General features: G+C 34.4%; 1 protein-coding gene across 4 annotated transcripts in view; it reads right to left on the bottom strand.

The window, feature by feature from the left end:
• Positions 1-24150, bottom strand: part of LOC134246150 (thrombospondin type-1 domain-containing protein 7A-like) — a 71289-nt gene that overhangs the window by 13494 nt on the left and 33645 nt on the right. For 3 of the 4 annotated variants that reach the window (XM_062728452.1, XM_062728454.1, XM_062728453.1), the window contains 15 exons: positions 9386-9565; positions 7113-7803; positions 6673-6924; positions 6138-6244; positions 4855-5040; positions 4522-4721; positions 4052-4256; positions 3615-3801; positions 3271-3386; positions 2576-2785; positions 2241-2435; positions 1948-2116; positions 1321-1445; positions 644-1104; positions 106-372 (listed from right to left, as the gene is read on the bottom strand). In XM_062728452.1, coding sequence (XP_062584436.1) covers positions 106-372; positions 644-1104; positions 1321-1445; positions 1948-2116; positions 2241-2435; positions 2576-2785; positions 3271-3386; positions 3615-3801; positions 4052-4256; positions 4522-4721; positions 4855-5040; positions 6138-6244; positions 6673-6924; positions 7113-7803; positions 9386-9497 — 3483 coding nt within the window. In that variant the 5' untranslated portion in view covers positions 9498-9565. Of the gene's footprint in view, positions 1-105; positions 373-643; positions 1105-1320; positions 1446-1947; positions 2117-2240; positions 2436-2575; positions 2786-3270; positions 3387-3614; positions 3802-4051; positions 4257-4521; positions 4722-4854; positions 5041-6137; positions 6245-6672; positions 6925-7112; positions 7804-9385; positions 9566-11001; positions 11021-24150 lie in introns of those variants that run through there. The other variant, XM_062728455.1, reaches the window with a different exon arrangement.

The raw sequence follows: 24150 nt of genomic DNA, 5'->3' as shown, positions 1-24150 counted from the left end.
CTCTAAAGAAACCTGTATGTAATTATAAACCTTGCATTCTGCAATTCTTGCTTAATGCATATCGAGTTTAACAATCCATTTTTTTTCTACATGTACAATATTTACCTTGTTACAAATGCGGTCGTCCACATCCTCCTCATTATGAGTCCTACACACCGGGAACCTCTCCTGCAGCCCCACCCCACACTCGTCCTGGCCGTTATTGATGAGACAGGAGGTCCACGGCATCCATTCCCAGTGGTAGTCAACACAGTTAATGTCCTTGATACAGTCCTTGTACTGCTCCGTCTCACCACACCGGGGGTTGTACATACTGGCTTGACGCATTATCTTACGAGATCGAGATTGTCTGTACATACCATTTAAACAGGGCTGAAAGATTTTAAACAATAACTGTAAAAGATGTGCACTGTATGTCAATTCATTTTGTTGAAAAATATGTATTAAAATTTTGAATGATGAAATAAAGTACTTTTTTCTAATATTACTGGAATGATTTTTTAATGATCTAGCTCTTTAAAATTTAGGTTTTACACCAGAATGAAATTACAAAATTAAACTTTTTTTGAAGTTGTAGATGCATTACATCAAGGCTAATCTAAGAGACACTTGATCAATCAATTTCAAATAAAGAAGAACTTACCCTGGGGCATTCTGTCCACTCGGTCCAGTCTGACATCACACACTCCCCGACACAGGCCATCCTACAGGGCTGTTCACTGTGGGGCTTGACCTGTCCCGCGCAGTTCTCTTCCGTGGTAATTCCCGTGGTGTCCCCGTTAATGTTAATCGTCACGCAGTGCACCACCCTCTGCTGGGTCCCGTCACCACAGGTGTGGGTGTTGCTATTACACATGCTCCACTCGTAGGCCCTCCAGATGTACTGTGAACACTCGGGGTGACAGAGGTGCGTCTGTGTTTCTGTCTGTGTGCTATCTAGACTCGGGCATTGTCGACCTCCGGCTGAGTTTAACTGCTCGATGTAGCGGGCCCGTTTCTGAATGCCTGGTCGACACTTGGAGGGACATTTTGACCAGGAGCTCCATTCTGCCATTTTACAGTCATTAGGACATGGTATATTACAATGTTTAACTTCCAAACTCACTGTAAAAGAGCAAATTTGTCAATTTTTTTTTTTATGGTGAAAATTTGGATAATCAAGAAACAGGCAAATGGTCTAACTCTGAAAAACTTGTATTCTAAAGACAAGATACCTATAATAAAATAATTTTTTCTTATAATCTCACATAAATCATATTTCTTTGTCAGGGAAACAACTACGGTGTATGTATTTTTTTTGTTGCTCTTTTGAATATTTACCTGCTTCTGTACACCTCCTGAGACTAGTGGCCACAGAGCTGGTCTGACACGCCACATAGCGGATCTTCTGACCCCACCCACAGATCACTCCCTCATCCTTAGAAGTCTCACTATTATCTCTCTTTCTGTTTTAAAAAAATACATGTATAAACACAAATCACATCTGGTTTAATATCAAATAAGCAAGGCAAGTTTATGTAATTAGAAACAGATACTTGGTTTTTAGTATATTTTAACATCGGTGACTTCATTTTAGAAGCTTGCATAAATGTAAACAATCTTAAAAATCGTTTTATATTATGATTGACTTAAAATTCATATCAATGTCATAGAAGAAAATCAATGTGAACATAATATTCTCTCTTTTCAAATACAGTGTGGTGTAGATTCATGATTTTACTTCAGATCTTGAAATGAATCACTGAGACTAAAGAATGCACAAGAACTTGATTTTGTGAATGATCTATTGAAAAGGATTTTTCCAATGTATTTTATCAATCTAAATATAAAGCGAGTAGTTTTACCCACAAGTAGAGCTTCTCATGAAATAATAATGCAATAATAAATTCTTCACATATGTGTAGGAATCTACAGCATCATACTGAGGAGATTCTAGTTTATACGTACGATGAGGATATAGGTCTGAGGAGTCCTGAGGGGGACTTGGGAGGATCCAGAATACACTCTGAGAAGTCCGCTGGTAACTCCTGGGTGATTCTGTCACACAGACAAACATCCTGTTCATAGCGAGGATACCTCTTCAAATCACTACATTCTGGTGGTGCATTCCCTCCAACTGAAAATTTGAAAGATAATGCAAAATTCAAAGTATTCTTCTCCTAGTCAGAACACATTGTTTTCACGATTATTTTAATTTTCTGGAGAACCAAGTCAGCTACACTGTTTACAACCTGACCTACCTTTTGGTCTTCTTTGTCGGAATCTTTTACTTCCACAGCCCTGTAGACAATCTGACCATGATGTCCAGTCAGTGAACAGGCATTCATCCTCACAGGCCACATAACATGGCTCAGCAATAGCCGGCATCTGTCCCACACTGGTTAAACAGTTACCTATAGGACCCACTGTACCATCATTCTGCAGACAGGTCACATCTGAAAATTACATGGAAATCACCTCATACATTCTCCAGGACAGGGAGAAGATACAGTAAGTAGGGAAAGTATATAATCCTCGTGATTATTTTACTTATCATTTCAAATGAAGTCCGTGCATTTCCTGTAAATATACTTACTCCTGGCCTTTAATCCCCGACCACACTTTTCCTTTCTGTGTAGGATACAATCGCTCCACTCTGTCTTGTTCCACTGGTACTGGTTACAAACTGGGAGGTCAAAACACACCTTAATCTCCTTCAGTAGGTTGGGGCACAGTGCCCCTCCATTTTTGGGATGGATCAGGATGTAGCGCTTTCGACTTTTTGATGGATTGGCAGCAGTGTTGGCTGAAATTAACCAGAAAATAACAGAAACTGTTGGATTTCCCATCTTTCTTAGTTCTCCTTATTAATATGGAATACCTTTGTGGTATTGGAATACCGTACAAGTAGAAATTTTAGCGAGACGCAAATCTAGTGATTTGTCCTTAAAAATTGGTATTCTATTTTTAGAGAGATGTAATTTCAGCGATTTTAAAAAAGCTCACTTATGAAGCTATACAAATAAAGCACAATTAATTTTTAGCGATATTCAATTTTAGCGATCTTGCCACCCTTGCTAATAATGCCAAAATTAAATCCTTGCTAAAAATTCTGCTTACACAGTAGGTGCCCTAATAAACTTGCCAATTTACAAAAGCGTAGATGCTCCCTCAAACATTTTCAGGGCATTTAAATTACCGGTAGCTGAACAAGGAAGTCAGAAAATTTTCCCTTCTACAAACAAATTCAGATGCAGATTTGGTGAAGGTACCATTGAAATTGTGACTTACCTGAAGTACAGGTGGCTGAGCATTCTGACCAGGAAGACCACACAGAGACTTTACAGTTCTCAGGACACGGCACTACACACACCTGTCTGGCTGAGGGCTTCACTTCCATAGCACACCTGATCAAGTAATGGACAACTCTTATCATCTCAAACAAGATTAAATAGTGCAATCTGATTTCAAATCAAAAATGAAAAATTGTACATGTACCATCTTTACTGGAGAGGGGCAAGAAAGAACTTAGATATTTAGGGATTCAAGATATTAAGGTTAACAGAAAGTGGACAGGACTTTCCATTGACTTAGACATATCCATAGTACAGTGTACTCAAGATACTGTTGCTTACTTGATGTCAGAGACAGAAGTCCTGTTGTTGTAACAGCCCAGTGCTCGGGACTGGACCCCCCTACCACACCCCCTGATTGGACTGTCCAGTTCACATCGCCCCCAGGGCTCCGTCTGCCACATGTACGTGTCACACTCAATCACTGTAGGACATTTTCCTTGATCTCGCAGTTTGGCTTGACAGTTTACTACAAAAAAAAACACATTTGTTAATTGAAAGTTAATAATTTTCATGTCAGCTTATTTTCCAATCTTCTGAAAAGTATTAGTTAAACCTAATTATATTTTACAGATTTTCCTTATTAGCCAAGAAATTTTTCTGAGAATTTCATCTGAATATACTTTTTTGTAGACATTTTGCAATATTTTAGCACAGCCTTAGATACAAGAAAAGACAATAACTTGAATTAATCTGATGTATGACCACAGTGCACAGACCTTGACCCGAGGCCTGAGCGAGGACTGTCCTGGTGCGTTGTTTGATTGTGGGTCCCGGCATCATGTTGTTCTGACAGATCTTGGGACACTCTGACCAATCGCTCCACTCAGACACCACACAGTCATCTTCGCAGGACACCACACACATGACTTCATTGGGTGGCTGCTCCATCAGCTCCAAGCACCTGCTGTCACTGACCCGGGTCTGAAACCACAGAAAATTTTAAACTTAAAAAAAATGCAACCTATTGATTGGACAAAATTGAGAGCGTAGTGATTCCCTAAGCACTAAAATCTTTGTATAAAAAAATATTATCTAATTCAGTTTTTTTTTTGTACATTGTAGTTTTTTTTTTAACTTTGATATCAAAGGGACAAAATAGACATGATATGTGAATGAATAATCAGACCAATGACATCCTTACAGAAGAATTAGTTGACTTTCATCCCATATTAGGCAGTGCACTTACATTGTTGCGGTTGAAGCAGTAAACACTTTGGTATGCCACACCCACACCACATGGCGGTCTCTGTGGTAGACATTCGCCCTGCGAGACCTTCCATGTATAGCAGGGTTCCGGGTCACAGTTTTGAGTTTCACTCAGGTGAGGGCAAACTTGTCCCCCTTCAGCAGGCTCCGTTCTGATCTGGCGAGTTCTGTAACGTTGTCCTAAATTAAAAAGTTAACTTCTTACATAAACTTCAACCAACTTCAATTTTCTAAACAAAAATCATGATCATTTTGAATTTTTTTTTTAAGAAAGCACAATTTGACCTGACATTTTTTATAAAATTTGTTATACCAGTTTTCTTGTTGTTTCGGCGCCTCCTGGCATACATCTCACAGTCTGTCACTTTACACTCAGACCAGCGACTCCATATAGACACAGTACAGTCTGTCTTACACTGGGTGGGGCAGGTCTGTGAGGTCAAGGGTCGCTTGTCAGGACTACACTCGTATTCATCAACAGGGGTTTGTTTTCCATATTCTACCAAAATAGAAAATAGAATTTACCATTAATTACAGAATGTATATTTCTGTATTACCATAATAGAAAAATAAAAGAATTTACCATTTATTACAAAATCTAAATCATCAATATTGAGACAAAAATGAACCATAAAAACAAGTTCAAGTGCTAATGAATGAATGTTTAGCAGTTTATATGTACAAAAACCAAAAACTGAAGTACACTAAAAATTTTATTCCTCTAGCATTTGCATATTTAGGAAGTAAGTGAGCATTAACATATTAGAAAATATGTCATTTTTGTTCAAAATCAAATGAAAAATTTATGTGCTTTACTTTTACAAAACTATCTTCCTGACATAAAAATTTTCATCAATAAATACATCCAATGCTCAAAGAAAATTTACAAGTCTTTTCCTATAAATCAATGCCAACAAAAACTGCTCAAAACTAACAAATGCATAAAAATTCATAAAAAGAAGTCCATAGGAATGGAACATTTCATTTTCATTTTTCAGACTTAATTACCCCTACTTCCTTGGTACACGACAGCCATCACTTTCAAAATAATCGAGTGCATCTTCGCACATCTGAACAACACCCAACATCAATAGGGAAGAAAAAGAGACATAATTCATCATTTATCCGCGTTTAATTCATGACAATGCAGGTTTTAATCCGAAATATGGATTTTCTCTTCTCACTGCCTCCAGATATCATGCCAATCAAAAGACATAAAATGAGCTCCAATATAGAATATTACATGAGATTTTGTTCTACCCTCCCTGTTCATAATAAAAGTTCTCAAAGTATCAACTTCATCAGCAATAATTCTGATTTATTCTACTCAAACACCTTTTTTTAATGACAAAAAATTGGGTACAAATGAAATGATAGGGAGGCTTAAAGAAAATCAATGTGTGTATACACACAATAAACATGAATGTCATGGGGTACTGTCATCTTAAAGAGGGTGTAATGTTCAGGGAAAAATTTAAACATCTTGGTCTCTACAGGTTTGATTGCTTAGAATATGTCAACACTGAGAAACAATAATGATCCAATAACTGTCATTTTTGCTGGTAAATCATTTTTATGTAGAAGGTAGCTACTTACGATCAATTTGGACACAGATGATGTGGCGTTCCTGTATCCCTGTGTTACACTGTTGATGACCCTGGATTGGCTTACACTCCGACCAGTCAGACATTATCCACTGAGTTCTGCAAAACACGCAACAAAAGATGCATAAAAACAAGGCATGCACCACATGTGCAGCTCTATCATTGGAGAATCATAAAAACAATTGAGGGCAGTGACCATTATCATGGCTTTTCTACCACTGACCTCAAAAACTTTTATCATTTATCCCTGTCATGACCTTTCTACAACTTATTCATTCATGAATTTGAAAAAAAGATTGTTTACCATATTTAAGGAATAACTGTCTTGTCATCATTTATTTGCAACTGTGAATGCTGATTTAACGTTCACAAACTGAGGTTTACTGGTGATGTGTCAGTTGAGTCAGTAAAATGAATGATTGCAAACATTAATTTAGCATCCACAGTCACAACTAACAAAGTAGAAAACAGTTATTCCATTTGATGTTTATATATTTTCTATTTTGTTAGGGTATCTAATGAGTTACCTTGGACAGTTGACCTCCTGGCTGGACTGTATCGGAGTATACTCCTCCAGAGGACCGCAGGGTTTGCCGTCCCCGAGAGGGATCTGAATCACGTCTCTTTTCTTGTAGAGGTAGCCTGACTTGACCTGTAGGTTCTCTGTCACACAGGTCTGATTTATAGTGGTCAGTCCCTGCCAGGGCCCTAGTATACAATCCTGACCAATGATACAGGATTGTTGATATGCTATTGGCCTAAACTTCCCTGTACATTTTCTACAAATAAAAATTATTTATATGCAAAGATGATAGAATATGAATTTACCCTTAAATTTTTGGAACTTAAGTTTGCAAAGGAGAAATTTCTTTGATCAGTTTGAAAGTAATCATGTATAAATGTAATGTAATTTTTTATGTCTCATGATTTCAGTAATGTATATTACAAGTTGCCAGCATTTACTTACGATAATTCTTCTTTCTGACCCCGAATGTTATAACAATCGAAGGAGCGTTCTTGATTTCCAATATGAGGGTTAAATGGAATGCGTGTGTTGAAAGAATCTGAGAAAGCTTGACAAGATGTCCATGGAGTAAATGATAGGAAATATTTATCTGTACAGTTGCTGCAGGGAGACATTTCGGAAAAAGCAGGGCACGCCTTGCCCCCGCTGTTGTTTGGCACTATGATACTTCTAGTCCTACTCCTATTTAGAAACTGACACTCGTCACAGGAACTCCACTTGGAGAATTCCCCTACCACACAGTTCTGAGGACAGTTGTACTCACACGACTGTCTCGTGGGTGGTTTATTCTGCATGAATGATGCACACACTGAATCTTCTGTCCTCTCACCAGTACTTGTGTAAGCACAGTAAACGACCCGCGTTTGAAAACCCAGATTCCTGGCACATTCTTCTTCTTGGGAATCCACCTGACACTCGGACCACATTCCTGTCACCCATTTCACCTGGTAGTCACCGATGGAGTCACACATTTTGTAACAGGACTGTACTTTGTATGGTTCGTACCCCGCGTCCTTACACAGGTGGTCTGGCACCACGCGTACCGTGGGGTATAACTGTTCACACCACACATTACGATGCTGGTTACCTCCAGCTCCACAACCATATTGCTTCTCACACTCCGACCAATTATCTAGTAAAAACACCAAAAATATATCTTAAAAATCATATAAATTACACAATAAATTTAAAGTATTAAACTTGTTAAGAATTGATGACATTCATATTACTGTATACAGGGTTATTTTCGCCCTTTCAAACTTGCAAACAATTTTGCCCACTTTTAAATTCGCCCAGTCATAGTTTTGTTTAAGAAATTATACTGTATTCTTTTAATTCGCCCCGTTTTAAATTCCCTAAATGAGGGTAGAGCGAAAATAAAACGGGGGCAAAAATAACTCTGTATACAGTATAAAATCTCTTTGCAGAGTCAATCAGGGTTCAGCCTGCATAGGGTAGTGTTTACTGCTATAACATCTATTGTCAAACCTTGTAATTTCAAATCTGATGGTGCCAAGAAAAAAGAAACTTTAAGATACTAGTATATGAGAAATTGAGATATCAGGGTTAAAATACAAAGAGAACAAGAAAAGCTACAAATAATACAATAAGAAAATTGAAAAGTGTCTTAATTATTTAATAAGAAAATGTTGAACTTTTGATAATCAACCCCAAAGAGCATGCAGAGCACACACAAAACAGAAGGTTTCATGATTGAGTTAAATGCAAACTTAATCCCCCTGCTTAAAGGCATCTTCAATTCTTTTTTTTTTTTTCAAACCAAATTTCGAAACTTCAATATGTGCACTTATTTAATTTCAGTATAACCCTTATAATATTAATACATTTCATCTTCAAAATACACTCTCTATTTTCAGAAAACTTCCATTTAACTGAAATGATTTACTAGCTTAATTTTCTCTTGTTTTTTACAACATATCCTGCTAACAAGTTTATGTTAAGGCATTTTGCAAGATTTAAGCAATAAAACTTCTCTCAAATGAGTGCCTCTCAAATATCTTTACAAAATAAAAATGCTATAAAACTCAACTTCTTAGCAATAGTATACATGATATATCTGGCAGTCTGTTGATGTATTTTTTGCTATCCTAGTAATCCATGTCTTTGATTTAATACAGTGTGTACGGAATAAACTCCGAGGGGTTTTATCACAATCAAAGCGATGCCCATCTTCATTCATTGATTAGATTCTCTCAGTTCCTATGTCATTCTGCCTCTATTGCCAAGTTATGTAGCATAAATAATATTCCGCATCACCTGAGCTTTATATCTGACAGTTCAAACTCGATCTTGATGTGTGGTATACTCACACTCCAAAGATTTAAAACTAATCAGAAAGAATTTAATAATTTGAAATGTATAATGAAGTGATTTGAAATGTACTCATACAAAATTTATTGTACTCAGGAAACTGATATGCCCTAATACCAATTTATGAGAATTATACTGTTTTTACAGAGTTTTTTTTAAATTCATGAAAGCAGTTAACCTATTTAAACAGGAAAAAAATGCAAGGCAGTTATCTTTTAGTTTTGTGTAGCTTTTATGTTTTATTGCACCATCATGTAAAATAGCACTATACGTATCGCACTCTATGGCCCTAACCGGATTCCATATGTCCTCCTTTATTATTTGAATATAATTTGTAGATCAGACATCAATCTTTCGATTGTCGTACCCAATAAAATCCCTACCTGTCCTCCATCTATACTGTCCATTGGCAGAGTCTGTCACAGTGACTAGGAATGATATTAACAGTGAGGAATGTATAATCAGTGATGTCATTTGTGGCTTTCCATAGCCCATCTCCTGGGTCTGTCACATGGGTCTCCACTCAAACTGGGTACCAGTCAAGCAGCATCATAGATCACAACCTATCAAAAGAAATCATTTCAAAATATTACGTTTTTCTATATTAACAAAAGAAATTAATAGATTTCTTAACAAACTTAAAACTGAATTTTGAAATTGCATGCATGGGTCTCACTAGTACATCAGTCATATTATATGTCATGTGGTGTGCAGTTAAATCCAAACATGCCTGGGGCACAAAAATATAGTATTAAAAGATCTATAGCATATTATTATTATTTATCACTGACTAGTGTTCGTACAAAAAGTAATCATGCAAAAAAAGTATTACTGAAAGAACATTCCCACTATTCTATAAATAACTGACCAATCAGATTCCTCCCTACTGCCCACACAGTGACCAGAAGTGGTCTGGTATATCTCACCCTATCTCAGAATTGAGCAGCTAAGAGCAATCCCCCAAAACACTAATCCCATCTGAACCAACAACAAGCCAAGGTATGCCACAAGGTAATGAAACAGTTCCCTGGCTTAATTGCAAAATCAAGACAGCGCTAAGGATTCCCAAAGTTGTCCAAATACTTTCGGAAGTCACTGACTCTTTGTAGTGGATATGACATAATCATGTTCCACTGATAAAATATTGCCGTTATTACTTACTTCCTATACCAATACTTTTTTTAACTACCAAACTGCTACATCATTTTTGAGTTTCAAAGAAAACTATACAGAGAGAATGAAGATAACTTGCATTGTAAAAATACACTTCTGATCAATCAGATTCTCCTAATATCACGGACAATTACCCAGGTAAAAAAAATGAAAATTTATATTTCATAGAGATAAAAAATACACATTTGTAAATATATTTAATGCTTGAATTAAAACAATTGCAAAAAGCAATGAAAAGAAAAAATAGCCAAATACTGTAAATCAACTTTTATTCGCGACAACTTTATTTCGCGATTAACCAGGTGAAAACTAGTTTGCGACAATTAATTTTTGCGATCAAGCGTAGTTTGGATCAGTTGTTAATTGACACATACACTTTAAGGATCGGTTCGCGGCGAGAAATATACGAGATGACGAGGCTCTCACAAACATCGCGAAAATTTCTCACACGCGAATAAAAGTTGGTTTACAGTACAACATCTGAGAATTTCAACCCCATTTACTGCAGAAATGATAGGTTAAAATATTTTTCTACACAAAATTCTTTAAATATGATGCATTCAGTTTTGAAATTCTACATGCCACTCCCTAGGTAGATCCACCTTTCAAACTTCTGAATGAAAAATGAGCAATTACGCTTTTCATGCCCAACTCCCCACGCCCACAGATCTCTGTCAAGGGAGGGACCTATTATGTAGAGAAATATTCCTTTCAAGTCTTATTTTAAACTTAAAGAAGGATTTCTTGGGAGAAAGACAAGACATTGACTGAGGAAATAAAAAAAATATTGCAGTCTAATCAACTAACCATTACCAGATGATCATACCTTCCAACATCATAAAAATATTTTTCTTCATCAAAAAATGCAGCCAATATCACAGAACTGGGGTGTCTTCATTGACACATTTGTTTGATTTGTGTAATTTCAAATAATATGATTTACAGCCACATCACATATTGATGTAATTCACCCAGTGTATTTGGTGGGAGAAAACAAATCCATGAAATAAAAAGCCAACAAATTGTGTAAATGCTTCCATATGACTGGCAAACTGACGCAACAAGTAAAAAAATCCCAGTGGCTGCGTTATTGCAACAAAGGCTTTTAATTGTGATAAAGGTACCTTCTGCAATACCTTCTGCACTGAAGAAATACACTATATATATCAATAACATTAGTATTGCTTCATTAACAGTGAACATTACAGAGTTCAAGCACTAATCACCTTTTAATTCATGTGCTTACTTGTGCTTGCAATGTATTTGCATGTTTTATTCACCCTTAAGATAGAAGATACCCAGAGACTTTGAGGTTTCCTTATTCTTATGGTAAAAATTTGCTTCCTGTTTTCGTGAAGGGAAAGATATATTTTTGCTAAGCTTTAATTAGAGTTTGGAAATAGATATAATAGTTTTATAAAAGTAAAAGAGATAATCCAGATGACTTTTTTTTACCAGAGAATAAATGAGCAATTTCTTCTAATAATTTCACTGCATTCAAACTTTCTTTAAAAAAAATCATTCATTTTTTCTAATTTAGTGATTACAGAGCAAATTAAGGATTTTCCAGTCATTTATCATGTATACAAACTAAAAATAATTCAAGAATGCATATCTCCCTCATTTATTGTACTAAAATAGACTGAAATCTCTTTAAGAAATTGGTCAAATCATGCATCATCTAAGCGCTGCAGCTTTCATAGCTGGGAGTATATTCCTTCCAAGAAAGAATTATGTTTCATCATTCTACTGGTAAAAAACATCAATTAATTTATTTGCCTTTATCAGACCCACGTCTGTTTATGTGATAAAAAAAGCATGGCAAACAAATCACATTATTTGATCAATAAGAATATTACATTAAGATAAGTATCCATACTGGATCTCACACAAGCCTGTTAGATATCTTGATGATTATTACTTATAAGCAAAAACTTTAAGTATAATTTGAATCTTTTAACCTCACACATAACGTTGTGTGTTTATACTTAGTATGTCCAAGAACAAAGTTCTTCCATTCCAATAAACTGAAAGATTCCTAAGAAATTTCATCCAGGACCTATTAGATATGCATGACTATGTCCCATCATGCTTGGACCTATTACTGATAATGATCCAGTAATGGCCATCTTGATAAATATCAAGGAACCAATATCTGATACAATTATGTCTATATCTGCATACCACATCGGAGGCATGTAGAAATGACCAAAAAATGAAGCAACTGCTAAAACGTGATATCTTAATCGATTAGTTGATGGTTACGGGCTCATTAGATAACCATCAATCAAATTGTTGTCTTTTATTGGGGATTAACAGGTGATGATGGTTTGCTTGTGGGGAGATATATTCTCGGTGGTAAAACATATTAAGAATGATTGGTAAACATCTTGCAACCAGTAATCATTCTCTTGGGAAGACCTGCTTAGTGAGAATAAAGAAAGCATAAAGCCCACAATGGAGAATTACTGTAAGAATTATCAACAGGGGGACACCAGTTATCATTTAGTAGAAAATTTGATTATCTTCTAGAAGAATGAAGAATCCATAAATAATTTTCTACTTGAACACAACATTTCTTATGCCTCTTAAAACTGTTCCAGAGCTTTCTTCTTTCATCCAAACTCACCATTAAATTGGCATAATTTGTAGTGTACAGCCAGTATTTTCAAGGATCAACATTCAATATAAACAACATATGTATTGGTCAGGGAGTCTTTTACAGAAATTGTCTAGATCTGTTGTTAATCAAAAACTTCAACAATAACAACTCTTAATCGCAAAGTCATGCAGTCAGTGGATGCTCTCTTATATATCTGGTCAAGTATTTTCATGCTCTTTCCACCTCCTCTCAATACCATCAGCAGTTATTTTTATAGTGAACGATAAGCTTTTCCAATAAATCACTTGACCATGGGTATCAAGGGAGGTTACTCCTACCACAAAAAGGTCACACATACAATATCAGGGATCATAATATGACAGGAGTCAATGCACCGCTAGATAAGACCCACACGCACTGGGTACCACCTTCTCAGATTCTCAGGCATTCAGTTCATTGCAGATCTCCAGAAAGGTACTGCTAGGTAATTATTGTGCTGCATAACTGAAGAAAAACTAAGGGTTTCCCAAATCATATCACACGGTGCTATACCAGATTCACCCCTCTCTAATTATTCCGGAAAATATACTCAATGAAATTCCTATAGAATCAAAATATCACTTTGATTGCTCATTACTATTTAAAGAAAGGATTTTGAATCAATTTATGAATATCCTGAATGTTTTTTAACTGCTATCAGTGGGATTAACTTTACTGTGAATGCACTTCATCATTCAGCTTTTGGGAGAATATTGCCTTCAAAAGCCTCAGATTTACTCCATATGCAAGAGGAATGATGAATTTCATATGTCAGGAACATGCAAACATATTGACTTCTATTGATAAACACAAGAAAAAGGCTGGTTAGACAACAGAACAAATGTTGCAGCAAGTTACTACCACATCCATCAATGCTGTAGGTAAACCTGCATGGCCAATATGCCTTCTTTATCCTTGTAATGTCACTGTTACATACGAACACAGTAAGGATACACAAAGGTCAGATTTTTCCAATGTCACAAGGAAAAAAATCCACAGCTTTTTTGACAGGAATCAATATTTTTAACAATTACCAATCTAATCACCAGCCACAATCAAATTTTTACCACCCATGATGTTGCTATTTGTGCTATCAATTGCTTAGCATTTTCTATATCACCAATCCCTTTGCTACATTTCATCAACAGCTACGTCATTTCACCACAAACCACATTAACAATCACAGTGTCAATGAAATTAACATCATAATGTCTTTATTTTTCTACTTATTAAGCCACTAAAAGCCACCTCATATAAGTTTTCCATTTCTTTCAACAATTACTACACGCCACTTCTTCCAGTAACCATTCTTTTACCATTGCCAATTTCACCACAAAGATCCACTTTGCATTACCAAAATCAATTCCATTTACACAAGTGTCCAGCATAATACCATTTATCCAGCTGGCATTTAGAAATTACCAATATCCTACCACGTATCACAATTATTTTATTTGATCATTTTACCACTGACCACTAAAATTATGCCATTTATAGGACCAATCAGAGAGCTCAATGAACGAGGCATTAGAAAAGTTTTATAAAGGCTATCTTCAGATGTCATCAAGTCAAAATGTTCCTATTATCAAATCTTAACAGTGTACTTTAAAATTGTCTAGCAGCTTGCTTCAACCAAGCCAAGAAATGGGTGCTTAAAGTATAATAGCACTACTGATTCTCCTACACAGTACTAAAACCAGGAAAAAACCCAGTTCTTGTGAACTAACACTGTATGGATTCTTTGGTTACAACACTTGATGATCAATTACAAACAGATTTTCTACTCTTATGATTTTTGTGTATCTGTTTCAAGTAATGTCATCATGATCCAACAAAACACCATTTTCTAACCTATTTCTAAGGGTCTATGATGCTTCAGAAAACATTGAGATGAAAATACGGAATAGGTGTTACAACCAATGGGTTACAAAACACTTCAGAGTCGTTTACATCTTATGAATAGAGTGAGCACTTTTATTTGTATATATAATGGCATATGATGGCTCCCTTCTTAAATGTTACAGCTATGATATTCAATTAACATTCCAATATTAAGTTCTTTTCTAATTATTCTCATCAGAACAAGCAAAACAGAAAAGTATCTTGCTGGATAACCATGCAGGAAGAAAACAAGACCGTGAGACTGTATAGAAAAGGACATTCAATGCGAGGCTAAACAACTAGTTTTTGTTCATAAAAACAGTTTGAGATCATATGTTGTATGATAATTAAGAGTCAAAATCAGCAAGCATCAAGCATTGAATGGAAAGTCAAAATTTTATTTTTTCAAAAGCTTTTGGTATATGAAAGATTTTATCCTACCTAATGCTAAAACACAATTAATTTTTTTTTCGAACGTATGAAGGGACTGGTATCCAAGGAAATTCATTTCCTTAGCAACGGGTTCATAAATCCTTATGAAAATCAATGATTTTTAGACATTTTTCTATGAATATGTTTTCTGAACGTGATAAGATAAGGTATTTGGGTTACTTTATTTGTTAAAAGATGGAATTACTTTATTCTCCAAAAATAGGAAAAACAAAATTTCTTCAGTGATATTGTTGCCATGACAACGGGAAAAGAACATGGCGTCAATGCTTATAAATTTGGGAAAAAATTACATATGTTTATCACTATATTCACAAAATCTACAACCACTGCTGGAAAAATGAAAGATGTGATCTTGTTAGAGGTTATCTATATGTCATATCTATACAATAAAATTTGCAGGCAACTTTAGTAGAAAAAAGTTACAAATGGTTTAAAATGTGTGAAAATCTGGCAATTATAAGCTTTTTTTGAAGGGATGGGGGTAATTTGAATACATGTACAGTGTCCATTGTATTGGTCATATTGGTTCTGATTAGAGCATACTCATAATATTGCTAGTGTTGATAAATAAATGCACATTCAATTTCAAAAGGAATTTTATATTCCTCACAAACGAAACTTGGAAAAGGAGGGGGGGGGGGGGGGGGGTTAGGAATCACCTTGTTCACCCATCCATATGTATGTAACATTTTGCCATGTCAATAACATTTCAATGAAGTGCCACTGAAAGTTCCTACTTGATAATAAGATTGCTTGTGATCTAGAGATGTGTCAAAAACTTTAACCAAGGTCATTTGAACAAGTTCAAGGTCATTGGTAGAAGAATAGTTCCATCTTTGCCCTTTCTGTAATATTCTAATGAAAAGACTTGAAGTTTCATCTCAGGGATTATTTTTGAGCTGTAGGTTTGTCATGACCTTGAACAAAGTTCATTAACTTCATTTGGACGTGTTTGACCTTGACTCAAGGACATAGCTTTTTCAAGGTCATTGCAGTAAAAGTGTACTATATGAGTTTGGCACATTTACATATTTAACTTCGAATGAAGAGAAATTGGAAGTTTGTGCTCAACACAACGGTTTTACTACCCATGACTTGAGTATACATGTATGTCATAGTCATTTTAGGTATGTATATCTGTACTAGCAAAATTTTAAAAAGGTTTTAAATCAATATTTGGACTTTTTTTGAAATAAAAAAAATTTAATGAAATAGCAGGAGGGTGGGTATCATTTTATGAGCTTGCTCACAAAAATTCTAGTTTATGAAAGTCACTATGACAGCTCACATAATTTCAAAGTAAACCATATCAATCAGGCATGTAACAGCAGGTTTGGGTTGGTTAGGGGGGATTCCCCACCCAACTTTTTTCTTAACATAACCTGATTTTAACCCCCCCCCCCTTGCGCGTTTGGAGAATTTCCCCACTTTTTTCTTGCAGTTTTTTATGCCTACCCCACACCATGCACTTTCAAAAACGATACCATGTCTGTCAAGAACGAATGACTGCAACCTTTGGTATTGAACCAATGATATATTATATTCTCCTGATGTCTTAATTAAGAAACAATATTGCAAGACAGCTAAGACCTCAGTAGCTACTGGTGCCTAAAATAAAAATCTTGAAGGGCTATATATATATATGAATGTCTTAACTTGAACTGACCCTAAAAGATATTCATTAATAACCCTAATGGGCAAATCTTTTAAATGACATATATCAAAATTTTGGTTGTACAAATGTACTTATATTTAAAAACATTTTGAAAACAATGTAGAAATCCGAAGAGAATGACAAATATGAATATTTTACATATATACTGGTATATATTACCTAGAGATACAAAACATAAATTTGAGGAACGTGTCGTCAGACTTTAAACAAGTTCATCATCATCATTTTTATTTCACTCACACCAACATCAGTGGTACATTAGGAACAATATATAAATAAGCGCTCTTTCTTTTTTTCTCACAAAAACATTTTGTCAGTTTTGAAATTAATTAATTGATCATTTAATATTGACCTTGTTTTAATTATGATACTTCAAAATGCAGAATATAAAGCTATATGTTTCAGATTCTTCTACTATCTAATGATTATGAATCTGCATGCTAAAAATTGATAGTTATTAGATTTACATCAATAAAAAATGCTAACAGACAAACAAAGAATGTTATTCTTGGATTGAACATTTTTTTTTATCCACTTTCATGAATACACTGTACAATTTATGAATCTATTTTCTGGATCCCTGAGTCTCCGGTAACCCTATCCACTCACTTCCAGCATCAATGGTCTGTACTGTAATAATTTATTCTCATAATCTGAAAAAGTGATAACATTAAAACATAAAAATATTATTATACAGCTTTGTCGTCATATAGTATACTTAGAACCATTTCTAGTTGAGCTTGGGGAATTATGATGAATGCAAAGCATGTTTATTGGAATCAACTAAATTCCAAGAAATCTCAGTGGTTTATCATTTTATTTTAAAAAGTTAACATTTTTACTAAATGTATTATTTACATGTTTTTCCTGTCTAATTCTATATCAGCTCATCCAATTCTGTTTTCCGCTTCTTTTCCGAGTTTGGCTTCAAAGTGCCGAATTTCATTCTAAAAACAGAATTATACAACACAAAGTTGAGACCACATTGATTTTAGATATTCTTTAAATTTAAAAACTTGCAATAAAAAGGTCAATTGGTTCTAGGTTTTGTCAAAGCTCTAAATCATGTTTTTCATTTCTTTCCAATAACCCCCCCCCCCCCTTCAAGAAAAAAAATGGAGTATAGATACTGTAAATGTATTATATTTGGCGTGTATAATATTTGGCGAAATTTGAATTTTCAACATGTTGGCGTGGATTTGATTTAGCGCTTTTTGAATGCGTGTTACATAAACCTTTATACACAAAGCATTTAGCGATGTACTTAATTTAGCGGAGGCTGTTTTCCGCGAAAGGCGCTAAAAAGAATACACAGCCAAAAGTAATACGTTTACAGTATTCATTTCATAAATTTACGTGCTTTAAATCTAATGCATGATGCTTATTATTTGAACCCAGTTGACTTAAATTAGTTCAGTGGTACGGAGAAGATGCTAGCTGAATATGAATTTTCTTTTATAAGTAAACACTGGATGACATCAGCTTAAAAAATTCTTTTTTAATTAATTATTTTACTGTGGTATATATACAATTCAGTTACTACTAATCCACTACAGTACATAATACATTTGTCTGTATGACAATACTTCCAAGGTAATCCCCTTTCCTAAACTGAAATATATTAACTAAGTACAGAGTTAACCCCCTGTCCCCTTTTTCTTTTTTACGGACGCCATAACAAAGGTCATTCCATTTTGCAAATATTTCATAATAGTGTTGGTTTTCATAAATTCATAATTTTTCATGTAAAAAGCAGGTTTTATCTTAAATGGTAAATAAAGATATCTACCATTATATACAAAATTTTTATTTACCCGACCATCAATAAAGTTAAATTTATTATAGCTGGTGAGTGACTTTGGCTACATACATACCGTGAATACAACAAATTAACATTAAACAAAATTCAAATTAAACTTTATAATTTGGGATAAAGTTATGTGACTGATAACGACCAACATTTTCACGTTAGGTCCGTAGATACAATCTAAGTTGGGGGATTTAATTTCATTTGCTCATATTCTAGTTTAATGTCGGCTATATTTATTTTGGGGGGGGATATCCCCTCTTCCTGGTTCCTCAGGCCATGCATAATGCATAATCTTTTCTTTTTTGTTATAAAATACTAAAGTAATGCTAACATAATTAATCAATCAGAATTAAATTAAAATGTGCAAAAACACTTGCCAAGTGTTAGATATTATATTGCATGGTTAATTTATGTTATACATTCTTCAGTGACTGATGTAATGGTAAATTGTAAAAATTTCAATCACTCACCGTAATTAAGACTCATGAAAATGCCAAAACTGAGGCTCAGACCGCTCCAAGTTTGTAATTTTCTGCTAGTCTTCTGTATATTGTTATTGAAAACAATGTAAGCAAACTACCGTTTATTCCTCCTATGTTAGAGAGCTACACCAAAGGGAGGTAATTTGAAGCAAAAGTTACAGAAAATTGTGGATTTAAATCAGTTATCATATATAAATGCTTTAGTTGCCTGCAGATTTTTTTCTTGATTCTTCTAGAAGAAATACTGTTTAATAAATATTTTATGTTGATAAGCTTTAATGTGGTTGTAGATTTCTTATAAAGTACTTTAAATTTGCTGTTTTTTAAAGCAAAATAAACACCCAAAAACTAGTTATATTTATCAAAAGGTGAAGAGAATTTCAAAAATCAACAGTTGCTAAAATAGAGTACATTTATATAAATAAAATAATAATTTAAAAAGCTTTTTTAATGACTAGTAATTAAAAAGTATTTGTTTAACCATAAATTCAAGTGTCATGATAAAGTACAAACACGCTATCTGAAAGGCGCGTGGTTTCCATAGCAACAATGCGAAAAATTATTTTTTGCTTGCTTTTTTCTATCATACCCTTTGTTCTGAAAATTTATATATGAGTTTTAACCAAATCTGTTTCTATGCCACTTTCCACATTTTTTAACTCAATGCTCGATGCTTGCTGATTTTCACTCTTAAAGGAAAAAATCTTGCTCTTTGTGAAAACCATTTTCTTTCAAAAAATATTAAAATAAAACCCACGCACATTGTTTCTCTACCATATAATTCTGAAGGGAAAAAGATGCATTGTTATCTGGGCTTTATCTTGTTAAGTTCTTCACAACTGTTATCTTGTTGAACAATATTAAACGCAGAATTTATTTCTGTACCTGCTTTTACATCAAAATTAGACCTATTTGTTCTTCATCACACACAGAAGCTAATCCTTTTACTTACATCTTAAGAGAACAACATTAAATACTAACAAACTTGACTAGAAAAAAAACTGAGGTAAAAACAAACTAATGAGCCTGTTTAAAGCCATAATCTGTCAATATATATCTTCCTGATTGCTTTGATTGTCTATTGCATCTTTGGTGGGGAGGCTTGTTTTGCAGTTTTAAATTTACACAGTCGACAACTCTCATTTGCCACAATTACTAAAGAGAACAAAAACTTGCCCATTTCTTTGCAGCCAGGACATAAATTTCCACTTTTACTAAAAAAAAACCTCCTTTCCATGAATCTCTGATTTTGGCATATCTACAGGTAGTCATTGATCATTGCAAACTTTTTACTGAAACTTACAAATTGATTTTAAAAACAAAATGAATCCACTTCTTCATCTGTTGCAGCAGAATTTGAAAACTTGCATGAGGTCTCTCCTTGGAGCACCTGCTAAACTGAACTACACCTGAATTGCATCATTTATCAACAAGAGGTCCCAGAGTAGAAAAATAAAAAGTTATTTGGATAAACGTATTAATCCCTTAAAATGTCTGTAATTAGCTACTGGGATTGATGATTATGGAGTTCAACACTGTACAAACAGAGAGACCTGCAGGAAACTAGTAAAAAAAAAATACCAGGATCTGCATGAGGTTTTCTGAACAGTAAAATACATAACAAAGTGACCCAACAGAATAATATATTGTAGATTTAAGTGTATTCTGTTAATAGCCTGGTTACAATCTTTATATATATTCTAGTACCACTTGCATTAAAACAATACCAATACTGAACCCATTCACCTCCCACCACCATTCTTTTATACTTTGAAAAAAAATGTGCATCCAAAATTGCATTGCAAACAATGTTATAAAAGCTGATGGAAAATTATCTGAAGTGATTCTGAACATATATGTTTTATTGGGCATTATTGAATTATTAAGATTTTGAAAAATAAAACAACTGCAAAATTTAGCTTATTATTGTGAGGGTAAACAATTCCATAGTTAAGAACAAGGAATATTGAATACACAGAATGCTGACTATTGTAAAACTGTCAGAGGATCATTATTGTATTTTCTGACCATTGCAGTAAATGACCACTCTGATTAGCCCTGACAGGGAAGTTGTGGTCACTGGGGGCAAGTACAAGGCCAGCGTCTGATATCTCACAAATTATCTCAACTCATCAGCTTCCTCTCTACAAGGATAATATTTCAACTCAGTGGCATTTCCGTCTCAGAATGGTCAAACACAGGAAAAACCCATGTGCAATAGGTGCAGGGTCATTTTTGCAGTTCTTTTCCTTTTGGAGAAGATTTTCTTGTAACTTATTTTTCATCATAATTTTTCTTTGTCCTTGCTTTAAGTTTGCATATAAGAAGATCGATATCTAAGTTTCTAGTTTGATACTGGTCCATATATGTCCAGTGTAAATAAAGCAAAAAGTAGACCAATGCAAGATGTCATCTGCTTAATGTGAGTACAGACAAGATGTCACCAATTTAATGGGAGTCCAAACAAAAGAGTTCCCTTCATGTCTCATCTGTATATTGCATTATAGTACATGTAGTAAAACTGTACTCTTTGTAATTTCTAAGGTTTAAAAACAAATTTGAATACTGGAGTAAACTATTTAATCATGTGCTAACTTGAAAAAAATATTTATGCATATATTTTGCCCACATGATTGTCACATTTTCATGTGAAATCTTGTAAAAGCCAACACAAGCACAGCTATACATATCTAAGTTATGAAAACTTTCCAAACTTTCTTGAATGTTGGAATTTTTAAGAAAATCCAAAAATACATCATAAAGCTTTTAGATATAAGTAAGTTGCATACCAAATTCTAAAAATCCTGGAACCCTATTTAATATGTAGGTATACCTAGTTCTAAAAACCATGGAACACTATATAATATATTGTCTGGCTTGCTCAAGGTTTCAACAAAAAATGCAACCAAGCAGTACACAAAAATATTCAGTACTTCTAAGACTTGCAGTCTTCGCGAAAAAGAAAAATCGCCACAGGACATTCGGACAGACAGTTTACACAATTTCACAGGACCAAACGAATCTTCACTCAGTCTTCGCGAAAAAGAAAAATCGCCACAGGACATTCGGACAGACAGTTTACACAATTTCACAGGACCAAACGAATCTTCACCGGTCCAAAACTTTTTCATATAATGATCACCACGATGTTTTTTCATGGCATATGAATCAGTAAACATGCATTAAGCTTTAATTTTTTTTCCTGTAACATTCCCCCCAAAATAAGAGTCGTTAGGTCATGAATTTTTTTTTCTTTTTTTTTTTTGCTTATGTATGGCCAAACATCCCTGGACTGAATACCAGGTGTCATATTTCCAGTGGACACCCGACATGGCATCCAAGATGGCTACCTAGCGGCAGAAAACAAACTTCACAAAGTTGTAGGGGGAAATTGTTGTTAGAATAATGATTACTCTTTATATTTAAGGTAATTTGTAAAGTAGATTGACATATTTTATGTCTCAAGTTAGTAAAAGTTACAAGTTAATTTTTTTATTTAAATAAATGGAATCGGCTGATTGATTGTCAGAAAATATCCACTCGTGGATAATTTGAATGGGTAACAAACATTATTTTTTATAGTAGGTTTTAAAATCACAATCAACAAATACAATAGGTTTTTAAAAGTGTCTTTTGGTTTAAGATTAAGCGTCTACATGACGAAATCGAAATAAAAAATTTAAAATCCAACCAAAACGAACCTCGGACAAACGGACCGAATTTACTAGATAATGCATCGGACCAATCAGATTTTCACCTGTTTTGTCCGACGGACCGGTGCTTTTGGGATAGACTGCTTCACCGGTCCAAAACTTTTTCATATAATGATCACCACGATGTTTTTTCATGGCATATGAATCAGTAAACATGCATTAAGCTTTAATTTTTTTTCCTGTAACATTCCCCCCAAAATAAGAGTCGTTAGGTCATGAATTTTTTTTTCTTTTTTTTTTTTGCTTATGTATGGCCAAACATCCCTGGACTGAATACCAGGTGTCATATTTCCAGTGGACACCCGACATGGCATCCAAAATGGCTACCTAGCGGCAGAAAACAAACTTCACAAAGTTGTAGGGGGAAATTGTTGTTAGAATAATGATTACTCTTTATATTTAAGGTAATTTGTAAAGTAGATTGACATATTTTATGTCTCAAGTTAGTAAAAGTTACAAGTTAATTTTTTTATTTAAATAAATGGAATCGGCTGATTGATTGTCAGAAAATATCCACTCGTGGATAATTTGAATGGGTAACAAACATTATTTTTTATAGTAGGTTTTAAAATCACAATCAACAAATACAATAGGTTTTTAAAAGTGTCTTTTGGTTTAAGATTAAGTGTCTACATGACGAAATCGAAATAAAAAATTTAAAATCCAACCAAAACGAACCTCGGACAAACGGACCGAATTTACTAGATAATGCATCGGACCAATCAGATTTTCACCTGTTTTGTCCGACGGACCGGTGCTTTTGGGATAGACTGGACTTGTCACCACAAGTCATGACAAAACACCCAGTGGTTTCGTCTGTTCCGGGCTATATAGATAGTACTGATGTTAATGAATGTTGATGTTGAGGCATAATTAGCGTACCAGTACTTCAGGTTATGATGAAACAGATCATCTCCAGATGTCCTCACCCATGAATTATCTACAGGGTTAGGTCCCTGCCCTCAACAATTAACTAAACACATAAATCTAAATAGTTAAGGCCTCTCCTTCATCTTCCAAAAAACAATAAGAGTACCACTCCTGTAAAAATCTCCAGAACTAATTAACAAAATTAACACACACAGCTTGATGACTGAAAATATGAATGACTTCAACAAGTTATTAATTATCTAACTCTCAAACTAAGAAGAAGCAAAACAACACTTCATTAGGCACATGTCCTAAAACTAGATGGTCATTCAATCTTTTAAACAAATACCACATTTCTTTCAATTTCATATGTTTTTTTAAAACTTAAACTAAAAGAAAGAAACATTAGTTAAACTGTGATATGTGTATTAGTTTTGGGAGGCATTACTA

This window comes from Saccostrea cucullata, unplaced genomic scaffold (genome assembly GCF_032062105.1).
Source record: "Saccostrea cucullata isolate Sc308-1 unplaced genomic scaffold, CSIRO_AGI_Scuc_v1 ctg47, whole genome shotgun sequence".
In the NCBI taxonomy this organism is placed as follows: domain Eukaryota; kingdom Metazoa; phylum Mollusca; class Bivalvia; order Ostreida; family Ostreidae; genus Saccostrea; species Saccostrea cuccullata.
The sequence above is the reverse complement of the archived record's forward strand: the minus strand, read 5'-3'. Positions and strand labels throughout refer to the sequence as shown.